The sequence below is a fragment of the Aulonocara stuartgranti genome (genome assembly GCF_965226115.1).
Source record: "Aulonocara stuartgranti genome assembly, chromosome: 20".
In the NCBI taxonomy this organism is placed as follows: Eukaryota; Metazoa; Chordata; class Actinopteri; order Cichliformes; family Cichlidae; genus Aulonocara; species Aulonocara stuartgranti.
In genome coordinates, this window is record NC_138956.1 from 14,659,945 (window position 1) to 14,678,922 (window position 18,978).

Consider the following 18,978-nt stretch of genomic DNA (forward strand, 5'->3'; position numbering starts at 1 on the left):
TCTGATTCATATTATACTAAGAATATTTTAATGTATTCAATTAAATGTCAATATTTGGTATCTCTATCGATATAAAATTGCAACATAAAATATCGCAATACTTTGCCGTATCGTTCTTTGTTTGGGCTCAGGTATAATAGACTGCAGCACATGCAGTGGAGGCTTGTACCCAACAAGCAATATTATCGGAGCATCGATGCGTCAGCACTTGAAGTTTGAAGCAACTAGCAAAAACATGTTCGGCTTAAATTCAGCTACTCAAACATGCATAACCTAAAATGCTTTTAAACATATTCCAGCAGTGAGGCTGATGTGTGCAGGTTTATGTACGTGCAGGACAAAGATTTCCATTCAGACTTGGATGATAAGTCATTTGATAAATGAAGCCCTCCGGATTTTGCACAGGAACAGTGGAAACTGGTTTATCCTGTGGCCAATGCCAGCTGTATCCTCTCCATGTACTTTCTGGCATCTAGAGAGTCTGGTGCAAGTCCCATGATGGAAATTGTTGGCTAAAAGTAAGTGTGTGTGTGTGTGTGTGTGTGTGTGTGTGTGTGTGTGTGTGTGTGTGTGTGTGTGTGTGTGTGTGTGTGTGTGTGTGTGTGTGTGTGTTTGTATTTGTGCATTCATCTACAGGGCGGACCAGGCTCTCAGTACTCTTGCCATGAGGAAGTTCTGTGAAGATAAGGTGTCCTCGTCTCTCCAGCCGTCCCAAAACAGGTAGAGGCCACGGGATGATCTGAGTGGAAAATGAGTGGGTGTGGGGGTGGGGAGAAGTGGTGAGTGTGGGTTTCCCACGTCATACTAAAGTTATTAAATGCATCATCCTTCCATCCTCTAGGGGAAAGAAATTTATTTTAGGATTCTGGATTGGATTTATAGCTCAACAAATAATATAATGAATCAGAGCTCCATATCATTTAGCTGCCTCAGCTTCTGGCTCCCTGTCAGAGTTTTGGGCATTTAAATAGAACAACACAGCTATTGTCAATCTTGTTAGCTTTTCCTAGTATGAAAATGATTTTAAAAGGTGAAATGAAAGAAAGATGGAGCTTGTAAATTGAATAAAAAAGTGAATTTGGCTCCTTAGATGGAATATAATCCTTTCCCTTTGACATGGAATAGTAAGTACGCTTACCCCAGACACTTTAAAGGGGACCTCATTTGTTTTTCCTTATTTTCTGCCAAATATCTAATTTTACAGTATTGGATATTAATAATAATTCCATCCCCAAATACTCAAATAATCCTGTATAAAATGAATCCCTATGAGCAAAGATCTCAGGGTTCAGATTGCCCTGAATACTGGCTTCTACTGATGCGATGAGCTGACACTTTTACACGGTTATCTGCAGCATGCACAGAGCACCCGACTACCAAGCACCAGGTGCAGCTCTTCAGGAAGCTTACGTTTAGAAGAAAGTGGAATTTGAAGGCGGGTGTTTTTTAAAAATACAGGAGCTAAAAGGGGATATTTCACTGAGAGGGAGAATCCATGGGTTTCAGGAAGGTCCAACCAGCATAAGATATAGAAGTGTGAATCATTTAGAGCTACTCTACCAAAACTCTACATATATGTCCCCTTTAATAAAATGTTAATACTTCAGGAAAGAGTTTAGCATTTTCTGACTTATCTTTATGTGTATATAACATGTATTTCTGTATGCTTACAAAAAGAAACTAGAGCCAGAAGTTGTGTAGGGTGCAATCCACTTTAAACAGAGGGAACATTTCATACTTCTAATCAACAAACTGTCCATGTACATGCTGTAACTGGATTTAAGGTGGTTTTCTGATGTTGTGCTGTCTTACTTCAGAAAATGAAAAATGTATCACTCCCAGTCATTTTTACCTTCAATTATATAAACAGATTCAATTTGAGGTCAGCACAGTACCATAATAATTTTATTTTGTCTGCAAAATTCTTATTGAATTAGTTTCCTTTCATATTTGTCACCTGGTTGCCCGCTTCTTTTGGAGAACTGCTGAGTTGAGCTCTTTGCCTGCTGAGTGTGCAGCTTCACACATAGATACTTTTAAAAGAAACTCGCGTCTTACAACGATTAAAGGCCAACACAGAGCTCAAGGAAATGACAACTGATTCAGGAATATCGAATCACTTCCAGCTGTGTTGGAGACAAGAAGACAGATGGGAAATGGAAACGTGGAGTCCACACAGCCGGCGTTAGATATTCCTTGCTGCTTTCGTACCTGGCTCTCCGCTGTTGGGGGCTGTCTGACAGCAGCATGGCTCAGCGGCTGTTTTACATTTATCATTTGTCCTCAGAGGTGGTAAATGTAATTTTCCATGATAAGAACTTCTCATAATCCCTCTTTATATTCCAGGTATATATATTATTTTGGAGGCCTTCTGTCTGGGGCGATCAAGATGAACAGCAGCCCTCTCTTCCTTCATCAAGTACTCATCCCGTCGCTCCCCAACTTCCAGGGGGAAGGAGGTGTGTTTCCTGACCTTTTGGCCAAATCACTGAATAAAAATTTTATTTCTGCCTGTTCTTAACCCCAAATCTCTCTCTCATACTCAGTGTGGAATTTTGATTCTGCATTTTGAAGCTTCAGTTTTAACAGTTTGAGCATTACTGTCTATTTAGATAAAAAAAAGGCATGCGCTTGAAAAGGTGTCAACTGAGCAAACGTAGTCGAGAGGTCCAGTTCAGCAAAGCCTAACATCAAAGCCAAAACAAAATCCAACTGGATTATTATAAAGTACTAAAAGTATATTTGTTTAGCTGAAGAGATCCGAATCGTTGCTGTAGTTGTGTTCATTTTATGGTCGAAGTCAGGCATTGGGGATGGCCTCAAGTGGCCATTGGAGGAACTGCAGTTCACCCCTCAGGGTGTACCCCGCCTCAGCTGCGCTTTTCTCACTTGCTAAAATACAAGTGAGAAAAGTGTAAACAGACTTGAGGTATCTAATCTCCTGTCTGATTATCTCCAGTCCGTCCTCACTCTGCTTCCTTACGCAGATAAAATGCACATGCGGCGCCATGTTTTTCTTGGCTAGGTGCTGGGACAGTGTTATTGAATGCAGATGACATGCACGGTCACATACAGCCTCTACCCACACACGTTAATCTGATGATCGAGTCCACAAGGAGTCAGCGCATTCCTGTCTTCGTGCTGATAGTGCCTGCCATGTCTAAAATCTCTCTCTCCTCTTTCCAGGTTACTACCCTTTCTTGAAAATCTACCAGTCCATGCAGTTGGTCTACACTTCAGGCATATAGTGAGTCTATCTTTCTGTCGTGAGGCCAACTGATAGCCCGGATAAGCTGAATGTATTTGTTTGCTCTGGGATGTTTTCTTTCATGCGCTGAAGTTTCAGCATCATCACAGCGTAATTAAAGAGACGGGAGTAAAGGGATGCGTTTCTTCTCCTTTACTCCGCCTCCTATCATGTTTTCATTTTTACCTCAAGGCTTTTTCCAGGTTTAAAAGTGTTGAGAGAACATGGTCACAGATTGTGGTAGTATAAAACAAGTGTAAACAATCGATCTTTCACACTCCTTACACCCCCATGTACACCCCCATGCTTTCCGTGGATACGTAACAGGCTCGTTTGTGTACCCTTTATTGTCCACAGTGATCTTCAAGGCACTGGAGGCAGAAGACTGTGTGTGACCATTGAACCAGCACTGCTGCTAAAGGGTGACATCATGGTGAGTCATATGGGAAGGAAATGACAACCAGAAGCCCCCAGTTATGGGTGGGGGTGGGATTATGACTAAATGACTTAATTTATGTTCAACAAACATGAAACAACTGTGGTAAAATCTCTAAAATATACATTTTGGTCTGGAAAAGTTTCTTTTCCCTTTGTTAACACGGAGTCATAATTTGTTTTGTGTGCTCCGCCATTTCCAAAGTTGTAGGTGTCACTCATGTGGAACACAAATCCCTTTATTTACTGCGCCAAGCTATCATTATCCCACATGCACTTTATTCTGCAGCTCTTTTTCCTCACTCTCTGCTACCCTCTGCAGGTCAAGTGCTACCACAGGCGAGCTCAAAGTGCTGACAGAGACACCGTGTTCAGGCTGCAGTTCCACACCTGCACCATCCACGGATCCCAGCTGTGGTTTGGCAAAGGGGAGCTGGACGAAGCGTGTACTGGTGCGTCACTCTGGACCACTCTGGGAAATTCGTTGGCGGTGTTAATTTAATGATTATTAATGATTAGCATTTAAATACAGCACTCTGATTATAGTTCTAAGAAGGTTACCATAACAACTCAGAGGAACCTGTTTCAAAACCTTGATTAAGACAGCTACGTGTAGTATGTGCAGTTCAGTAAAAGTGCATGCACTCTAAAATTTAAGCTAATTAAAGCAAAATGACAATTCAGGAATTTTCATTTTAGAAAAAAGAAAATAAAAGATGTTGTTTATCTGGACTATGCAGCCTATTCTGCCACAAAACTAGCTGCACATGAAAATGAAGCTTACTTTTCTTTGCTTTGTGCTCAAAGAAAGACATTTTGCTGTAGCTGCATGCCTGTTTTTCAGTTCAGCGACTTTACAGTCCACATTATTAAAATTTAGGTGGCATATTTTAAAATTATTGATTCAAGAATGAAGATGTTAAATAGAAATCGTGACAAATGGATCCACAGATTTCTGTACAGTCAGTTCTGCTTGGCTTCACTTGACTGAATTTGATCAGGAACACATTTCTTTGGCGTTTTGTGTTTGGTAGCTTCTAAGCTTGCAGGTGCCTGTGCACACTGTGTAGAGCACCGCCTGATGGGTCAAAGTTTGAGAAACTGAAGTGATAAGTAGAAAATTTGCAGGTATTATATTATATTGATAATAGCAAAAGAGCCAGTAATATGCAGTGTCAGCTGAGAGCCCAAAAATCACTGTTATCCAATATGTACATCCAGCCTTTTCGCTTGCACACAGACATTTCTGTGCATTTTGATGATGTTATGTACTGTAGATGATGACATTTACACGGATTTCAGTTTTATGTTGAGAAACGTTATTCTAAAAAAGTCCCATAGTTTGTGCTTTTCAGATTGTTGAACCACTTCGAGCTTTACTTTTGAGAAACTGCCTCTCTAAGAAGCTCTTGTTATACCCATTCATGTTACTGTCATGTTGCCAGTTAAACTAATTAGTTGCTAAGAGTTCCTCCAGGTGTGTTTTATGCTATGTTTTATGAGTTTATGAGATTTCAGCATCCCAGCTTTTTGGAATTAGCTTAGTATAAAAATAATCTCACTTTAAACATTCAGAAACAAATGATAAAGCTCCCTACATGCCCGATTTTGCTTCTGTGGATACTTTGAAATTGTCACTCTGGCACGACTTGTTAGTGGTGGTTGGATAATCACCACTTACAACTAACTGACATAATAGCAGCTCTTTGAATTGGCATTGTGGGAATATATTCACAGCGGTTTGGCTTCTTAATGTCATGGTTAAATAAATCCCACAATAGTAGTAGCTTAATCCACATTGAGGATATAATAGCAGCTCGCTGGAGGAGAGGGTAGTGAGCGTGAGCTGTGCTAATACCGTACATCGCCAAATATCCCACAGAGAGATTGAATCATATCTAATAAGTGCTTATCTGCTGCCTAAGCCCATACTGAATATGCTCATTACTTCATTTCCGCATCGTTTTTTTTTCCTGAAATGACAGAATATGTGTGGAAGCATGTTCTTAAAGCTCTGTGGCAGTCGATCCGTTACACATGAACACATGACTGTGGGTAAATACAACTCCAAACACATCTGTGAAACGCATTAGTGTGTTTGATATCCTGAAGCAGCAGTTTGTTTCCTTCAGATATACTCTACATGTCTCAAAAGCACCAGTATGCTTTCATGAATCTGGATCTCATGTGGAGATTACGCCGATATTTCAATTCAATTCAACTTTATTTATATAGCGCCAAATCACAACAAAAGTCACCTCAAGGCGCTTCATAGAGACAGAGAAAAACCCAACAATCATGTGACCCCCTATGAGCAAGCACTTTGGCGACAGTGGGAAGGAAAAACTCCCTTTTAACAGGAAGAAACCTCCAGCAGAACCAGGCTCAGGGAGGGGCGGGGCCATCTGCTGCGACCGGTTGGGGTGAGAGAAGGAAGACAGGATAAAAGACATGCTGTGGAGGAGAGACAGAGGTTAATAACAGATATGATTCAATGCAGAGAGGTCTATTAATACATAGTGAGTGAGAAAGGTGACTGGAAAGGAAAAACTCAATGCATCATGTATATTTGTAGACTGTGGGTATATTTCTTAAGCTAGGAACAAAAATATTTATCCTGATCGCGGGGAATATCCTTTTTCCTTCTCCCCAGATGAGCGTTTCCCATCTGATGCCACAGTGGAGTTTGTCTTCTCCTCCGGACCAGAGCGGATCAAAGGTTAGTTCACAGTTTCTTCTGGGAGGGATAATAATAAATAATCAAGCCACCCACAGTCCAAAGACATACAGTTGGTGGGGTTAAGTTAACTGGTGATTCTAAATTGCCCGTAGGTGTGACTGTGAGTATGAATGGTTGTTTGTTTGTTAGCCCTGTGCTGGGATAGGCTCCTACAAAAAGGAAAAAAATGTTTTGATTATATTTTGAGGAACAGAACTACACGGTAATATATGTCTTCTCAGGCCGTGAATACCACAAGAATGATCCGGCTGTCACAGTGGACTACAACACCGCTGACCCCGTGGTTCGCTGGGATTCCTATGAAAATTTTAACCAGCGATACCAGGATAGCCTGGAAGGTAACCGATGTCTTCATAGTCGTCATGGTGGAGCGGTAGAAGCCTTTAACAGCAGCACTCATGGTGCTAGCCATTATTAAGACAGAGTTCAAGTATACTTAAGTCTACTAAAGCTCCAACAGTAGCTGATGTTTATTGTGAGATTAAAAACTAAGTTTATCTATCATTGCGTCGTAGATATTGCCCACACCAGAGGTCCTCTGGATGGTAGCCTCTACGCTCAGATAAAGAAGCGGCGAGGTCCAGGCTCTGGTTCTCTCACCTCAGCCAACGGCAGCATCGCAGGGGGAGTAGCTGCAGAAGACAGGCCCGATCACCGCATCACCCAAGGCTCTGACTCCGGCCTTTCAGCACATTCCCTCCATTTGAACCAGTCTTCTATCCATCCAGACCATCAGGAGGAGTCCAATCGTCCGCCGCCGCCCACCAGACAGGAAAGGGAGGAGCTCGAACGTCTTCTCGGCGGCATCGAGGGAAGCCGAGATGGAGAGCGAGAGACCGCCATTTTGGATGATGGAGATTCTATTCAGTCTGAGAGAACGGGCACGCTGAGGCTCAGTCGGTCTTGTTCCTGCCGGGATGGTTACCGGTCGCAACGCTGTGCAGAGCCAGGATGCGACCGCACCCTTCTCATGCCTAATGGCTACTGCCTCGATCGGGCTCCAGGGACCAACGGCCATCACGGGGCTCCTCCTTCAGCTAGCCCCAACCCCGCTGCTCCACCATCACACATGGATCTGTGCCAACACTATAGCCCCCACTCCCACCAGTCCCTCCCACCTCCAGATCTGGTGTGGGACCGTCAGAGTGGCTCGCCACACTACCTGCACCGCTCCTGCTCAGAGGCTCCGTCATCGCGTCATACCTGTCCTTACCCATCAGCAGACCTTACCCCTCATGCTCACAACCACCCCCATCACCACCCTATGTCTGCCCCAGGTCGCCTTTGCTATCGGGAAGATGAGTACACACCCTATCACCACCCTCCTCCACCTCACAGCCACCACCATCCCCACCAGCACCAGAAACCAGCCACCAGCCCTACTTACCATGACATCATGCTAATGGATGGTCTGCCGCCCTCTGGCTGTCCCTGCAGAGACTGCAGCATGAGGAGAGAGGACTCGGTGGCCTATCACACCCTCAGGATGGAGCGTGGCGACAACTTCCATTGGGACAGAGAGGCGGAGCTTCATCAGAGGGAGGTGGGGCTTAGGAGAACGAGGGAGGAGTTACCCAGGGGGTCAGAGCTCCACTGGGAGAGGGACCCAGGGCTGAGACGAGGCAGAGAACTGTCCCTTCACTGGGAGCGAGACAGGGAGGCGGAGCTGCAGTGGGAGAGGGACAGACAGGCTGAATATTGGCACAGGAGAGCCACCGTAGCCTCCTATGGCCCACAGGGCCAAGATCTTCTAGCCTTTACCTTTGACCCCTTGCCATCAGGTCACCCAGCTTATCCAGAGGCATCGAGGTCCCACGCTCATTCCCACCTGGACATGAAGTACAGCAGCAGCAGCAGCGGTTACCAGACACCACGTCAGGTGTGCCCCTGCTCACCTTACCAACCCTCGCCATCTGAGAGCAGGGGCTACGCTTCAGGCTACCAGTCCGAGTCCACATCCCCGCTGCCTCCTGCTTCCGCTGTGATGGGCCACTGCGGCCATAGCAGCGGACCAGCAGAGCATAACCACAACCACCATCATCACCATCCAGACTCACAGCAGTCATACAGCTCTGACTCACACACTGGTGAGTCACATTAAAAAAAAAACACTCAGTAATGTAGGAATAATGAGGAACAGCATGCACTGAAAATTTGGTTTTAACTTGATACATGCCTTAAGCACAGACTGGGTTTTTACAGGGAACTTGCATAAGAATCAGCTGGGAACATATTAACTAAGTAACAGCTGATGCTGTTTACTGAGGTCATTTTTAGTAAAAATGCTTCATTGTTTCCATCCTCTGTCAGATGGCCTCCGTAGTTCTGGTGAAAGCGTGGGCTGGAGGGATCACATTACCCATGGTTCTTTTAAGAGGGTGCACAGAAACGGCCATGCCGCGTGTTCCACACCATCCGACATGTCTGGATCGCCCACTCCCGTTCACACCAGCAGTCCTCTACGCACACAGGAAAGGTATTCCACTGCTACCCAACCTTGGTAGTGTCGGATGAGCTGTTTCTCACAACCGTAGTGGAAATAAATATGTAGCTATGACAGTGAATCATAAATAATGTTAGTCTAATTAGAACACCATAGTCAAAAGCTTATTTCTTTCTATTGGAATTTATATTTGGTGGCATGGCTCATGGGGAAAGTATGATGAAGACACAGCACAGAACAGAGCGGTCAGACGCCATGAAGGAGCGGGGGTGCCAGCTAACATGCAGCTTGTTTTTGGGATCACTCGTTAATATCCTGGTGATGTGATGTTCACATATGGGGACACCAGGTCCTAGGAGGTTAAATGTGGGGTAAAAATAACAGTAAACGTGACAGTCAACACACAAAGGTTCAGATAGTTCTCATAGTGGATGTTTGAGGTTTACTTTGTCATGCTCCAAAAAGAAAAAACACATTTCAGTGTCCTACATACTGAACTGGATGGAAACAAAGTAATCACCCTGACGCCCTAGTATCAATTTATTACCAATACCAGTGTATCGATCTGCCCAACTCTAATTTACAGACTGTTGTTGAAAGAAAAGGGGATTTTCTTCTGTTCAAGCATTTCACGCAGGGTGCCCATGTTGGGGGCTTTGGGTTTGTATTTGTTCTTGATTAATTTACATATACAGTATATCGCTCAGGTGTTTTTAATATATGAGAGTTCACTCTGATATTACAGTGAAGAAATTGCTAGTCTTTAATAATAATAATACTCACATGTGTCCATTTTAGCCCCAGTCCAGGAAGGAGAGAGTATGATATTCGAACCACAGACATCATCAGTGACTACGAGGCTCCCCAGACTCACGAGGCCCACTGTCACACTAACGTCATCCAGGAATCACCAGACAGGCAAAGAAGCAGCACAGAGCGCCTGGAGCCACACACCAAAGAAGCACAGTCACACACAGCCTCACCGAAACAAACAGAATCCACCAATCAGTGCCCTGCACCAACAAACCTGTCGCCAGCTGCTCCTCAACAGCAGCACTGTAGCTCAGATATGTCCTCAGCTCGTGATTCTGTGACACCAACCACCACAAACCAAGCACACTGCCAGACACCTTCTTCCCCTGTCCATACCTCGCCTATATCAGATGCACACCCTCATCCCACTGGCCCACTGCAGACCTTTTCTCCTGCAGGAGCTGGTGGTCCACCATCTGAAATGTCACAGCCTCAGAGCCACACCCAAGCTACCAGCTCTGTGGGACCATCTGTAGCACTGGTTAATGGATCCTCTCCGACCAGGGAGTCTCACGCAGAGGTTCCTAAACACACCAGCACCACCAACCCAACATCTTCTCCTGCACCATCATCCCCACAGCCTGGGCCCAGCAGCATGGACGGCTCCCCTGTGTCTGATGCACCAGTTCCCGGATTCGCCACCTTGGGTAGAAGGTTGATGCTGAGTGGGTCCGACCCCCACAACCACCTAAACCACACGCACGGGCCCCCACATCACAACTACCAAGCCAGCACGGAGCACAGTGCAGCTGTGGACACCAACAAGAGGCCCTGCTACTCTCCTCACACCCCACAATCCTATTCGAGCTACACCACAATCTCCATCCCTCTTCCTCACCCTCAACCCCCCTTGCCAGAGAAGCGGCATTTGCCCGGACATTCGGGTTCACCTAGCAATGGGGTAAAGCCAGCTGTGGGTCACGTGCCTGCCTCCACTGCTCCTCAGCATCAGCACCACGTCACGTTTTCTCCCACGGTGGGGGAAATTGCACCCCCTGCTGACCAAAATGACCAAGTAGAGGCAGAAACTGCAAACAGGGTCAGTGTGAAGTTTGTCCAGGATAGTTCCAAGTTTTGGTATAAGCCCAGCATCTCTAGAGAGCAAGGTAAGCTCTTTAGTTCATACTTGTTTCTTTTTCTTCAAAAGCCTACATAAGTAAATTTCCTAAATTATCACTGTGCTTGGGCACAGCAATCGCAGCACTGAAGGAGAGGGAGCCTGGCACTTTCCTAATCAGGGATAGTAACTCGTTCCAGGGAGCCTATGGGCTGGCTCTGAAGGTGGTTACACCTCCTCCCAATGTCAGCAACCACAGCAACAAAGGTGAAAAATGATTGCCTCCATCACATAGATGTCTCATTTTGACAGATTTGTCCCTCTGCTCTGTTTTTGTTCCTTTATAACTTTTTATGAATCTGGTTTTACAGTGAGCGACCCTCTGGAGCAGCTGGTGAGACATTTTCTGATTGAAACTAGTCCTCGAGGAGTGAAGATTAAAGGCTGTCAGAACGAGCCCTACTTTGGTACGTTTCATTCCATCTATTTCCAGTTAGAAATGGGCATTCCTGTGCACCTTGCTGTCTCAGATCTATTAATGATTTCCTCTGTTTTTTCACAGGGAGTCTGTCTGCACTCGTTTACCAGCACTCCATCACACCCATCTCTTTGCCCTGTGCTCTTAAAATCCTTGAGAAGGGTAATGGAATATTTGAAGGCCACACAGGCCTTCAAATAAATAAATCATGTGTTTCAAGGTATTTTGTAATCTATCAGATATAATTCATGGTTTATCTGTCTGTTGTCAGATCTCATAGGAGAGGTGCAGGAGGTTCAACCAGTCAGTAACATCAGCACAGCTGCTGACCTGCTGAAGCAGGGAGCCGGTAAGTTCTCTCTTTCTCTATTCCTGAAACACACTGTGTTATGTATTCATGTATGAACAGTTAAGTGCAAAGGAAGACTCTTAAAGTTTAAATCTTATTTTTCAGTGCGCCCCAGGGCAGCTGTGGCTACAATGTAGCTTGCCATCGCCAGTGTGTGAATGTGTGTGTGTGAATGGGTGAATGACTGAATGTAGTGTGAAGCGCTTTGGGGTCCTTAGGGACTAGAAAAGCGCTATACAAATGCAGGCCATTTACCATTACAAAATAAGTACCAAATTGGTACTTTTTTTCTTTCCTATAACGTCACATTTTTTAGTTTTCAGTTTCTAAAACCTTTGCACAGGTCAAATAATAGGAAACTGATGCAATACTGGACATAAAGCCTGGCTGAGAAATGATGTAACATGCAAGGAATAGATGCACCAGAGAAAATGCAAGCACTTCTGTCCGGTTTAAAAAAAGAGGAAGCCAAAGAGGAAGTGCCAAACAGTCGACCAGTAACTAACGGCTGTCGAAGAAAATTCGCCTTGATCATTGTTCCTCAATAAGAATGCTCTGCATGCTGCCGAATCATCATATTACTCAAACTGTACACAAGCTATTCAAGCCCACAGAAACTACTTCTCATCTCGCCTCCATGACACAGCGTGCAGTATTCCAGAATTTATTCTCCAGTAATATTTCCAACATCCATTTTCAGCTGAATTCTTCTCGAACCCACTGTAACATCTCAACTCCAGCCCTGCTTAGTTAATAACAGCCTCTGAGCTGAGTACTGAAACAGCTCTTAAACGACCTCCTCATATCTGATGCTGGCCTTCTCAGCATCCTCCTTTACCTCAGAGATGCTTTTGACACCACATCGTGTCGTCTTCTGTTAGAACGACTGGCTAACACTGGATTTAGTGACGCAGCCCTTCAGTGGTTTACAGTTTGTTCAAGGCTAGACTGTTCACTCTCCATCAGCCTGAGTCACACAGGGATCAGTGCTGGGACCCCTGCTATTTATAACTCATCCTCTCAGAAATATCTTACATCACTTTGGTTTACAGTTTCATTTTTATGCAGATGACACACAACTGTATTGGTCTATAAAACCCAGAACTTGTTTTCCCCTTACTATCCTCACCTCCTGCCTACAGGGCATCACCACTAGGATGATGGTTCAAATTCAGTGGCAATAAAAGTGACATTACCACCCATTTTCATCCAGCGTTGGGTCCCCATTCCTCAATGGATCCAAAAGAAGATTTTGCTTCTCGTTTTCAAATGTCTCAGTGACTTGGCACTGCCATACCTTTCAGACCTCCTTCATCCTTACACTCCTTCTGCTCAGCTTCAGCTGCTCTTCTCACTGCTCCTCGCTTCAGATTTAAGACCACGGGTGTCAGAGCCTTTAACTGTGCTGCGCCTCATCTTTGGAACTGATTCACAACAAAACCTTCGTTTTCTCATTAGCATATTGGCTATAATCATGTATGTTTTACAATCATATTATTCCTGGATTTAATTGCTGTTCCTTGAATGGACACTTGAGTGTGCTTCCAAAAGTCTGCCATGTTAAAATGCCCGACTTTACTCCAGAAACGAGCAGGCGGTGATGGCTGTGAAGCTAAGGGACAGGTTTCAAAATGCATTTCCATAAACCAGTGATGTCACGATGTCTTCTATACGTCCATTGTTCGTATACAGTCTGTGGTCAACACGCTGACCTCTCTGTCCTTCTTCCCTCAGCCTGTAACGTCCTCTATCTGAACTCTGTGGAAACAGAGTCCCTGACGGGCCCCCAGGCCATTGCCAAGGCAACAGATGCCACATTGGGTCGTAGCCCGCGTCCTGCTGCCACAGTCGTCCAGTTCAAAGTGACATCACAGGGTATCACGCTGACCGACAACCAGCGCAGGTAAGAGATTCCCCCCTGGATTCTTATTTTTAGAAAACTATTTACATTAATTTTGGCACTTCTTTACACGTCTGTCTTCTTCCAGAGTTTTCTTCAGGAGACATTACGCAGTGAACAGTGTGACCTTCAGCAGCATCGATCCAAAGGACAGGAGGTGGGAAACTCAGAAGAAAAAGACATCTTTGTGTCTTGTAGCCTTAGTTAGTACTGTCGCTAATGAACAGATCACTGCATCATGATCATTCATTGCATTCGTTGCCTTGAGTCCTCGCGTGAGTCTGTACCCGTGTGGGGCTAATGGATGTGCGTGAGCGTCCACGAGAGACGCGAGCATGCGGACTGCGGCCGAGGCTGCGGATGCATCAGCTTGTTTGGCAGCTCTGCCTGTGTGAATGTGCACGCCTGAGTCTTCTGTCTCTCTCTCTTTGTCTGTCTCTTGGATTTAGGTGGACTAACTCAGACAACACAACTGTTAAGTAAGTGCTCTGTTTGTGTTTTAAAGGCTGACAGGAAGTATAGACGTGTGTATGCCGCTGCATGGCATCAAACTGTGTGTGCATCTTGGCAAAATTTATCCTGAAAACTTTTGATGATTTAATTAGTAAATTATAAGTCCTACATGATCACGCCATACGTTACACTAATTGTTTCATGGTAGTTTTACGCAGTAGGCTGTCACAGACTGGACAAACTCAAGAGTCTTTGTGTGATTGCCTTTGCTTCTCTTTTTGTTGTCTCTTCCTTTTTTCACATCCTCTCTTTTTTTCTCCACCCTTCCCATCTCAGGGTGTTTGGTTTTGTCGCTAAGAAGCCCGGCAGCACGGCAGAGAACGTCTGCCACTTATTTGCTGAGTTGGACCCCGACCAACCTGCTTCTGCCATCGTCAACTTCATCAACAAGGTCATGCTGTCTCAGCGCCGATAGAGGGAGACAAAGAGAGGAAAACACTCTGAGAAAGAGGCATGGGCAACATATACAGTCACCCTGCCAAGGCCGTTACTGTTCATTTATGACTAGGGATGGGTATTGATAAGATTTTCACGACTCCGATTCCATTTTCGATTCTGTTTAACGATTCGATTCTTTATCAATTCTCTTATCGATTCTTTTTAAAAAAGGAGAACACTAAGGTCGATTAGCTTAGAACTTTGTTTTATATCTTCTCTTTGAACAAGGTAGAAATTTAGGAGTAACGTGGCCTTACAAACCCAACAGTGAGATCTTAAGAGATCCACAGCCTACAGCTCTTCAATGGGGTGTCACAGGGTCCCCAGGAAAAAAAATGTAAATGTAAAATAATAAAATAAATATTCTTCTGTAGCAATAACAAAGTGTAACATAAATTATTCTGTAGCAATTACACAAGAATATCCAGTAATGTCCCTGCCTACAATTAAACACATTCACTTACCGAAAATCGGGGCATCTGCTGTGGCAAATGGGTTCAAGCCTTTTACCACAAACTTAGACGAATGTCACCGAGCAGTGACTATCCTGGCCTGAAAGGAGACGCTACCGGTAGACTGCAGCGAGAACTGCCAGCATCTGAGCCAGACTCTGTCTGTCTGTCTCATCATGGTCACTAAACGCACAGTAATGGCAGGTTTTGTAATAAGGCAGATCGCGCTAACATAATATGCACTGTTAGTTGATTATTTACCTGCCGCATTAACGGGAGAGGACGTGCAAACGTTACCGCTGCTGCTGGGTTGAGATTCACGAGTCCGGAGTGGAATTAAAAACACGACATTCATTTAAGGTCATCGCGTGTTTTGTGAGCAAATGCTTTTGCATATTCGTAGTGTTTCCTCCCTTAAATGAAATATCTACTTTGCAAGTATTGCAAGTTGCCCTGTTGTCATCCGTTCTTGTAAAGTATAATCAAACTTTTGAGCGTTTGAGCCGCCGTGTTTCCTGCCAGCTAAATGACGCTCCGCAACGTGGTGACGTCCTTCGGGATGACTGGAATCGATAAAGGAATCGTTTGCAAAAATGGCAAACGATTCCAAGGAATTGAAACAGTGGGAACCGGTTCTCAACAAGAACCGGGTTACGATACCCATCCCTATTTATGACTCTGTGCCTTTGTGATGAGGAATGTTGTTGAGTGTTTAAAGCCAACTTAAAATCAGTGTGAGATCCCTTCTGGTTGTTTATTTGTTTCTTTTACAAGCCATGATGTACAGTGTCACAACTCCAAGTTTGAGGAGGCTTCAGAGGAAATGGCTTTCCAACAAAGCAAACAAGCATCTACCAAGGGCTGCTATCACGAAGCAAGCTACCTTTAGGTTTGCACTATCACAAAGTCGGCTCACTTTTACCTGTCTTAGGTTTTTTGTAGCTACAAGTGGCCTATTTGACCTACACAGAAGCAGCCGAAACAGAGCTCCAGAGTCCAGAGGCCCTGGGTCACATTTGTCTTTTGTGTCCCATATATGGACCTTGAGGTGAGAGGACTAGTGTTGTGAAGCCTCATTTAGACAATACTTGGATAAGAGGACAGAGGATACTCCACGTCCATAGGCTTATTACTTCTCAGTCATAAGACTGAGCCCAGAAAAGTATGCCCTGCTTTATCACCTGTTTCACTCTAAATAGTACCGTAATTTACAAAATGAAAATTATTGCAGGAGAGCTAAAATTTCCAACTGATATCACAAACCTGTAAGGGAATTTCAATTCTGTACCAAATCACAACAGCAGTCACCTCAAGGCGCGTTATATGGTAAAGAGCCTACAATAATTCAGAGGAAACCCAACAATCAAACCAACCCTGTGAGGCAGCAACTTGGCAACAGTGGGAAGGAAAAATTCACTTTTAACAGGAAGAAACCTCCGGCAGAACCAGGCTCAGAGAGGGGCAGCCGTCTGCTGCGACCAGTTGGGGGTGATAGGACAAAAGAAACTCTGTTGAACGTTCACTGAGCTCTTGAATCAAGGCAGAGGAAGGGTCGGTTTCTCTAAGAGTTGTATATTTGAATCTGATGTTCGCCCCCTACTGGCCATGAGAGAGAATACAAGTTTAAAGTCCATCTGGATTGTCCAAGTCCTCTTTTTTTTAATACAATCTATGGTACCTCGGTTTCATTAAGGAGCATTAATAGGTTCTCAAGGCTTTCATAAGAGCATCTTATTCCATTGTACTAATCAAATTATTTGTTTTATGTTAGGGGAGGTCTCACTGTTTCCTTTATGTTGCCATGAAGTCCTCCATGGTTGAATACCATCTAAAGACTTTTTTTTGCCATTTAGCCTTGATAATTGCAGAAATACACATGGATACAAACCATTTTATAACTGGCTTGTAATTGGCCTCTCCTTTCCTGCTCTATGATGAATAGACGGGAAACCAGATTTAGCTGAGCTGGCTGATAATGAGCTTCATGACTGTGGGTATCCAGGCTCACTGAACCCTGTCAGAATGTCTTTGTTGGTCCAGGCCCGTTTTAATGGTTAAGCAGAGCTTTTATGACCTCAGTCCTGCCAGTTTCCAGTAAACCAGTGACAGCGCTGAAGTGCTGCAAACGGCTTTGTGGTAGCAGTTACAAAGACGATGCGTGCTTGCACCAGTATAGGCTGTAAAAGCTTAAGGAAGGTCACCATTCAAATATAATGATTTCCTTTAAAAATGACTGGTGTTCATATTTTGTACTGATACAAAAGCATGTATTTTTTTCTTTGTTAAACCATGACCAAAGCCCTGATGATGTAATTTACTCTCTGTATCTTTGAGATGTTCAGGTGTTCACATGTATGTACAGCACATTTACAGTCACGCCTGCCTTCAGTAGCTCGTTTATCAGTGTAATCAGAAATTGACAATCGTGGGTTTTTGTTTTTCATTTTGTTTTCCACTCATACACTTCTAGTAAAGCAGACAGAGGAATAACTAATGAAAGGGAAAAGGAATGTGAGGTTTTTTACCTTTTAACAAGTGTATGTGTTAGGGAGAGGCGTGTGTGTGTGCGTTGAGAGTGTTCAGGTAAATATGCGGGCAGGTATTGTTACGTCCACTGTTAAAGACTTGTATGTGAAAAGGGGAAAAAGCTAGTTGTGGGAGGACGTATAGGATATAAGCACACCATTGCCGTGAAATGCTTGCTGGGTTTTTTACTTTTAGGTTTTTTTTGGGGGGGGGGTTGTCCCCCACCCCTCCAACTGCTTCATGTCATGACCAAAGGCAGTATAAAAGTTATTCACACAAATATGTAACAAAGAGAAGACACACACACATAAGACAGTGACCTAAAGAAAGATGTACTTAACCAAAGATGAAGCACTCCTGTATTAATAAGCTTTTTATCAGTTATATTTTTGTACTTATTGCTTCTTTTATTTTTACTATGCATTTATTTAGTGTGTTGCCTTGTTTGGTAGAGGAAAAAAACACTACTTGTATTACAGCGATAATATATTGTGGTCTGTTGATCTATTATGTAGTAATATATTTTCACATGCAGCTATAGGACAGTGTATAAGATATAAAACAGAAACATGTTTGTCTGGAAAGGTTATTACGCTCTTTTTATATGGAAGAAGATGAAGAATAGAATTAAACTGAAGTGATGTGGTACCCGAACTCTCCTTGTGTCACTCGTTATTTCAGTCATGACTGCTGTACTCAAGATTATTCCCATGAGCAGATGTAATATGATATTGGCCCAACATTTCCAGGATTTCAGGGGCCCAATCACGTTGGACACCCAGTGTTGATCTGTGGGACCAACAGGCAGCGCTTAGATCTGGGCTTCAACACTTCTGGGAAGGCTTTCCACAACATTTAGGAATTTCTGACCATTCTTCCAGAAGTCCATTTGTGAGTCAGACACTGTTGATGTGGTTTGCAGTTTCCACTCTAATTCATCCCAAAGGGATTCACTCAGATTGAGGTCAGGACTCTGTGCAGGCCAGTCACGTTCCTCCACACCAACTCACTCATCTGTGGGTTTTTTTGGGGTTTTTTTGTGCTTACTGCACTGCACTGGTGTGCAGTCATGTTGGAACAGGCAGGGGACTCCCCAAACTGTTCCCATGTGGCATTGTCCAAAATGTCTTGGTATGCTGACCAATAAGAGTTCCTTTCACTGGAATAAGGGGCTCAAGCGCAGCTCCTAAAATACAACCCCACAACACCAGACTTTACACCCGGCACGGTGCAGTCAGACCAGTACTGTTCCCCTGGCAACCAAACCCAGACCAGTCCATCAGATTGCCAGACGGAGAAGTGTGAGTCATCTCTTCAGAGAAAACAATTCCACTGTTCTGGAGTCCAGTGGCGGAGTGCTTTACATCACTGCATCCGACGCTTTGCCTTGCTGCTTGGCCATGGAAACCCACTCCATGAAGCTATCTGTACACTATTCCTGAGCTATTCTGAAGGCCACATGAAATTTGGAGGTCTGTAGTGATTGAGTCTGCAGAAAGCAGGTGGCCCCTGCCCAGTATGTGCCTCAGCATCAGCTGACCCTGCTGTCATTTTACGTGGCCTACCACTTTGTGCCCGAGGTGCTGT

At 44.3% G+C, this 18,978-nt stretch overlaps 1 protein-coding gene across 4 annotated transcripts in view; it reads left to right on the forward strand.

The window, feature by feature from the left end:
* tns2a (tensin 2a) overlaps positions 1–18,045 on the forward strand; it is a 63,542-nt gene extending 45,497 nt beyond the window's left edge. For 3 of the 4 annotated variants that reach the window (XM_082519666.1, XM_082519668.1, XM_082519669.1), the window contains 18 exons: positions 637–720; positions 2,347–2,459; positions 3,187–3,247; positions 3,605–3,680; positions 4,005–4,134; positions 6,336–6,401; positions 6,644–6,760; positions 6,938–8,509; positions 8,733–8,898; positions 9,664–10,784; positions 10,871–11,002; positions 11,107–11,202; positions 11,298–11,375; positions 11,485–11,562; positions 13,297–13,465; positions 13,551–13,619; positions 13,912–13,941; positions 14,252–18,045. In XM_082519666.1, coding sequence (XP_082375792.1) covers positions 637–720; positions 2,347–2,459; positions 3,187–3,247; positions 3,605–3,680; positions 4,005–4,134; positions 6,336–6,401; positions 6,644–6,760; positions 6,938–8,509; positions 8,733–8,898; positions 9,664–10,784; positions 10,871–11,002; positions 11,107–11,202; positions 11,298–11,375; positions 11,485–11,562; positions 13,297–13,465; positions 13,551–13,619; positions 13,912–13,941; positions 14,252–14,390 — 4,297 coding nt within the window. In that variant the 3' untranslated portion in view covers positions 14,391–18,045. The remainder of the gene's footprint in view (positions 1–636; positions 721–2,346; positions 2,460–3,186; positions 3,248–3,604; positions 3,681–4,004; positions 4,135–6,335; positions 6,402–6,643; positions 6,761–6,937; positions 8,510–8,732; positions 8,899–9,663; positions 10,785–10,870; positions 11,003–11,106; positions 11,203–11,297; positions 11,376–11,484; positions 11,563–13,296; positions 13,466–13,550; positions 13,620–13,911; positions 13,942–14,251) is intronic. The other variant, XM_082519667.1, reaches the window with a different exon arrangement.
* Positions 18,046–18,978: the final 933 nt, after the last annotated feature.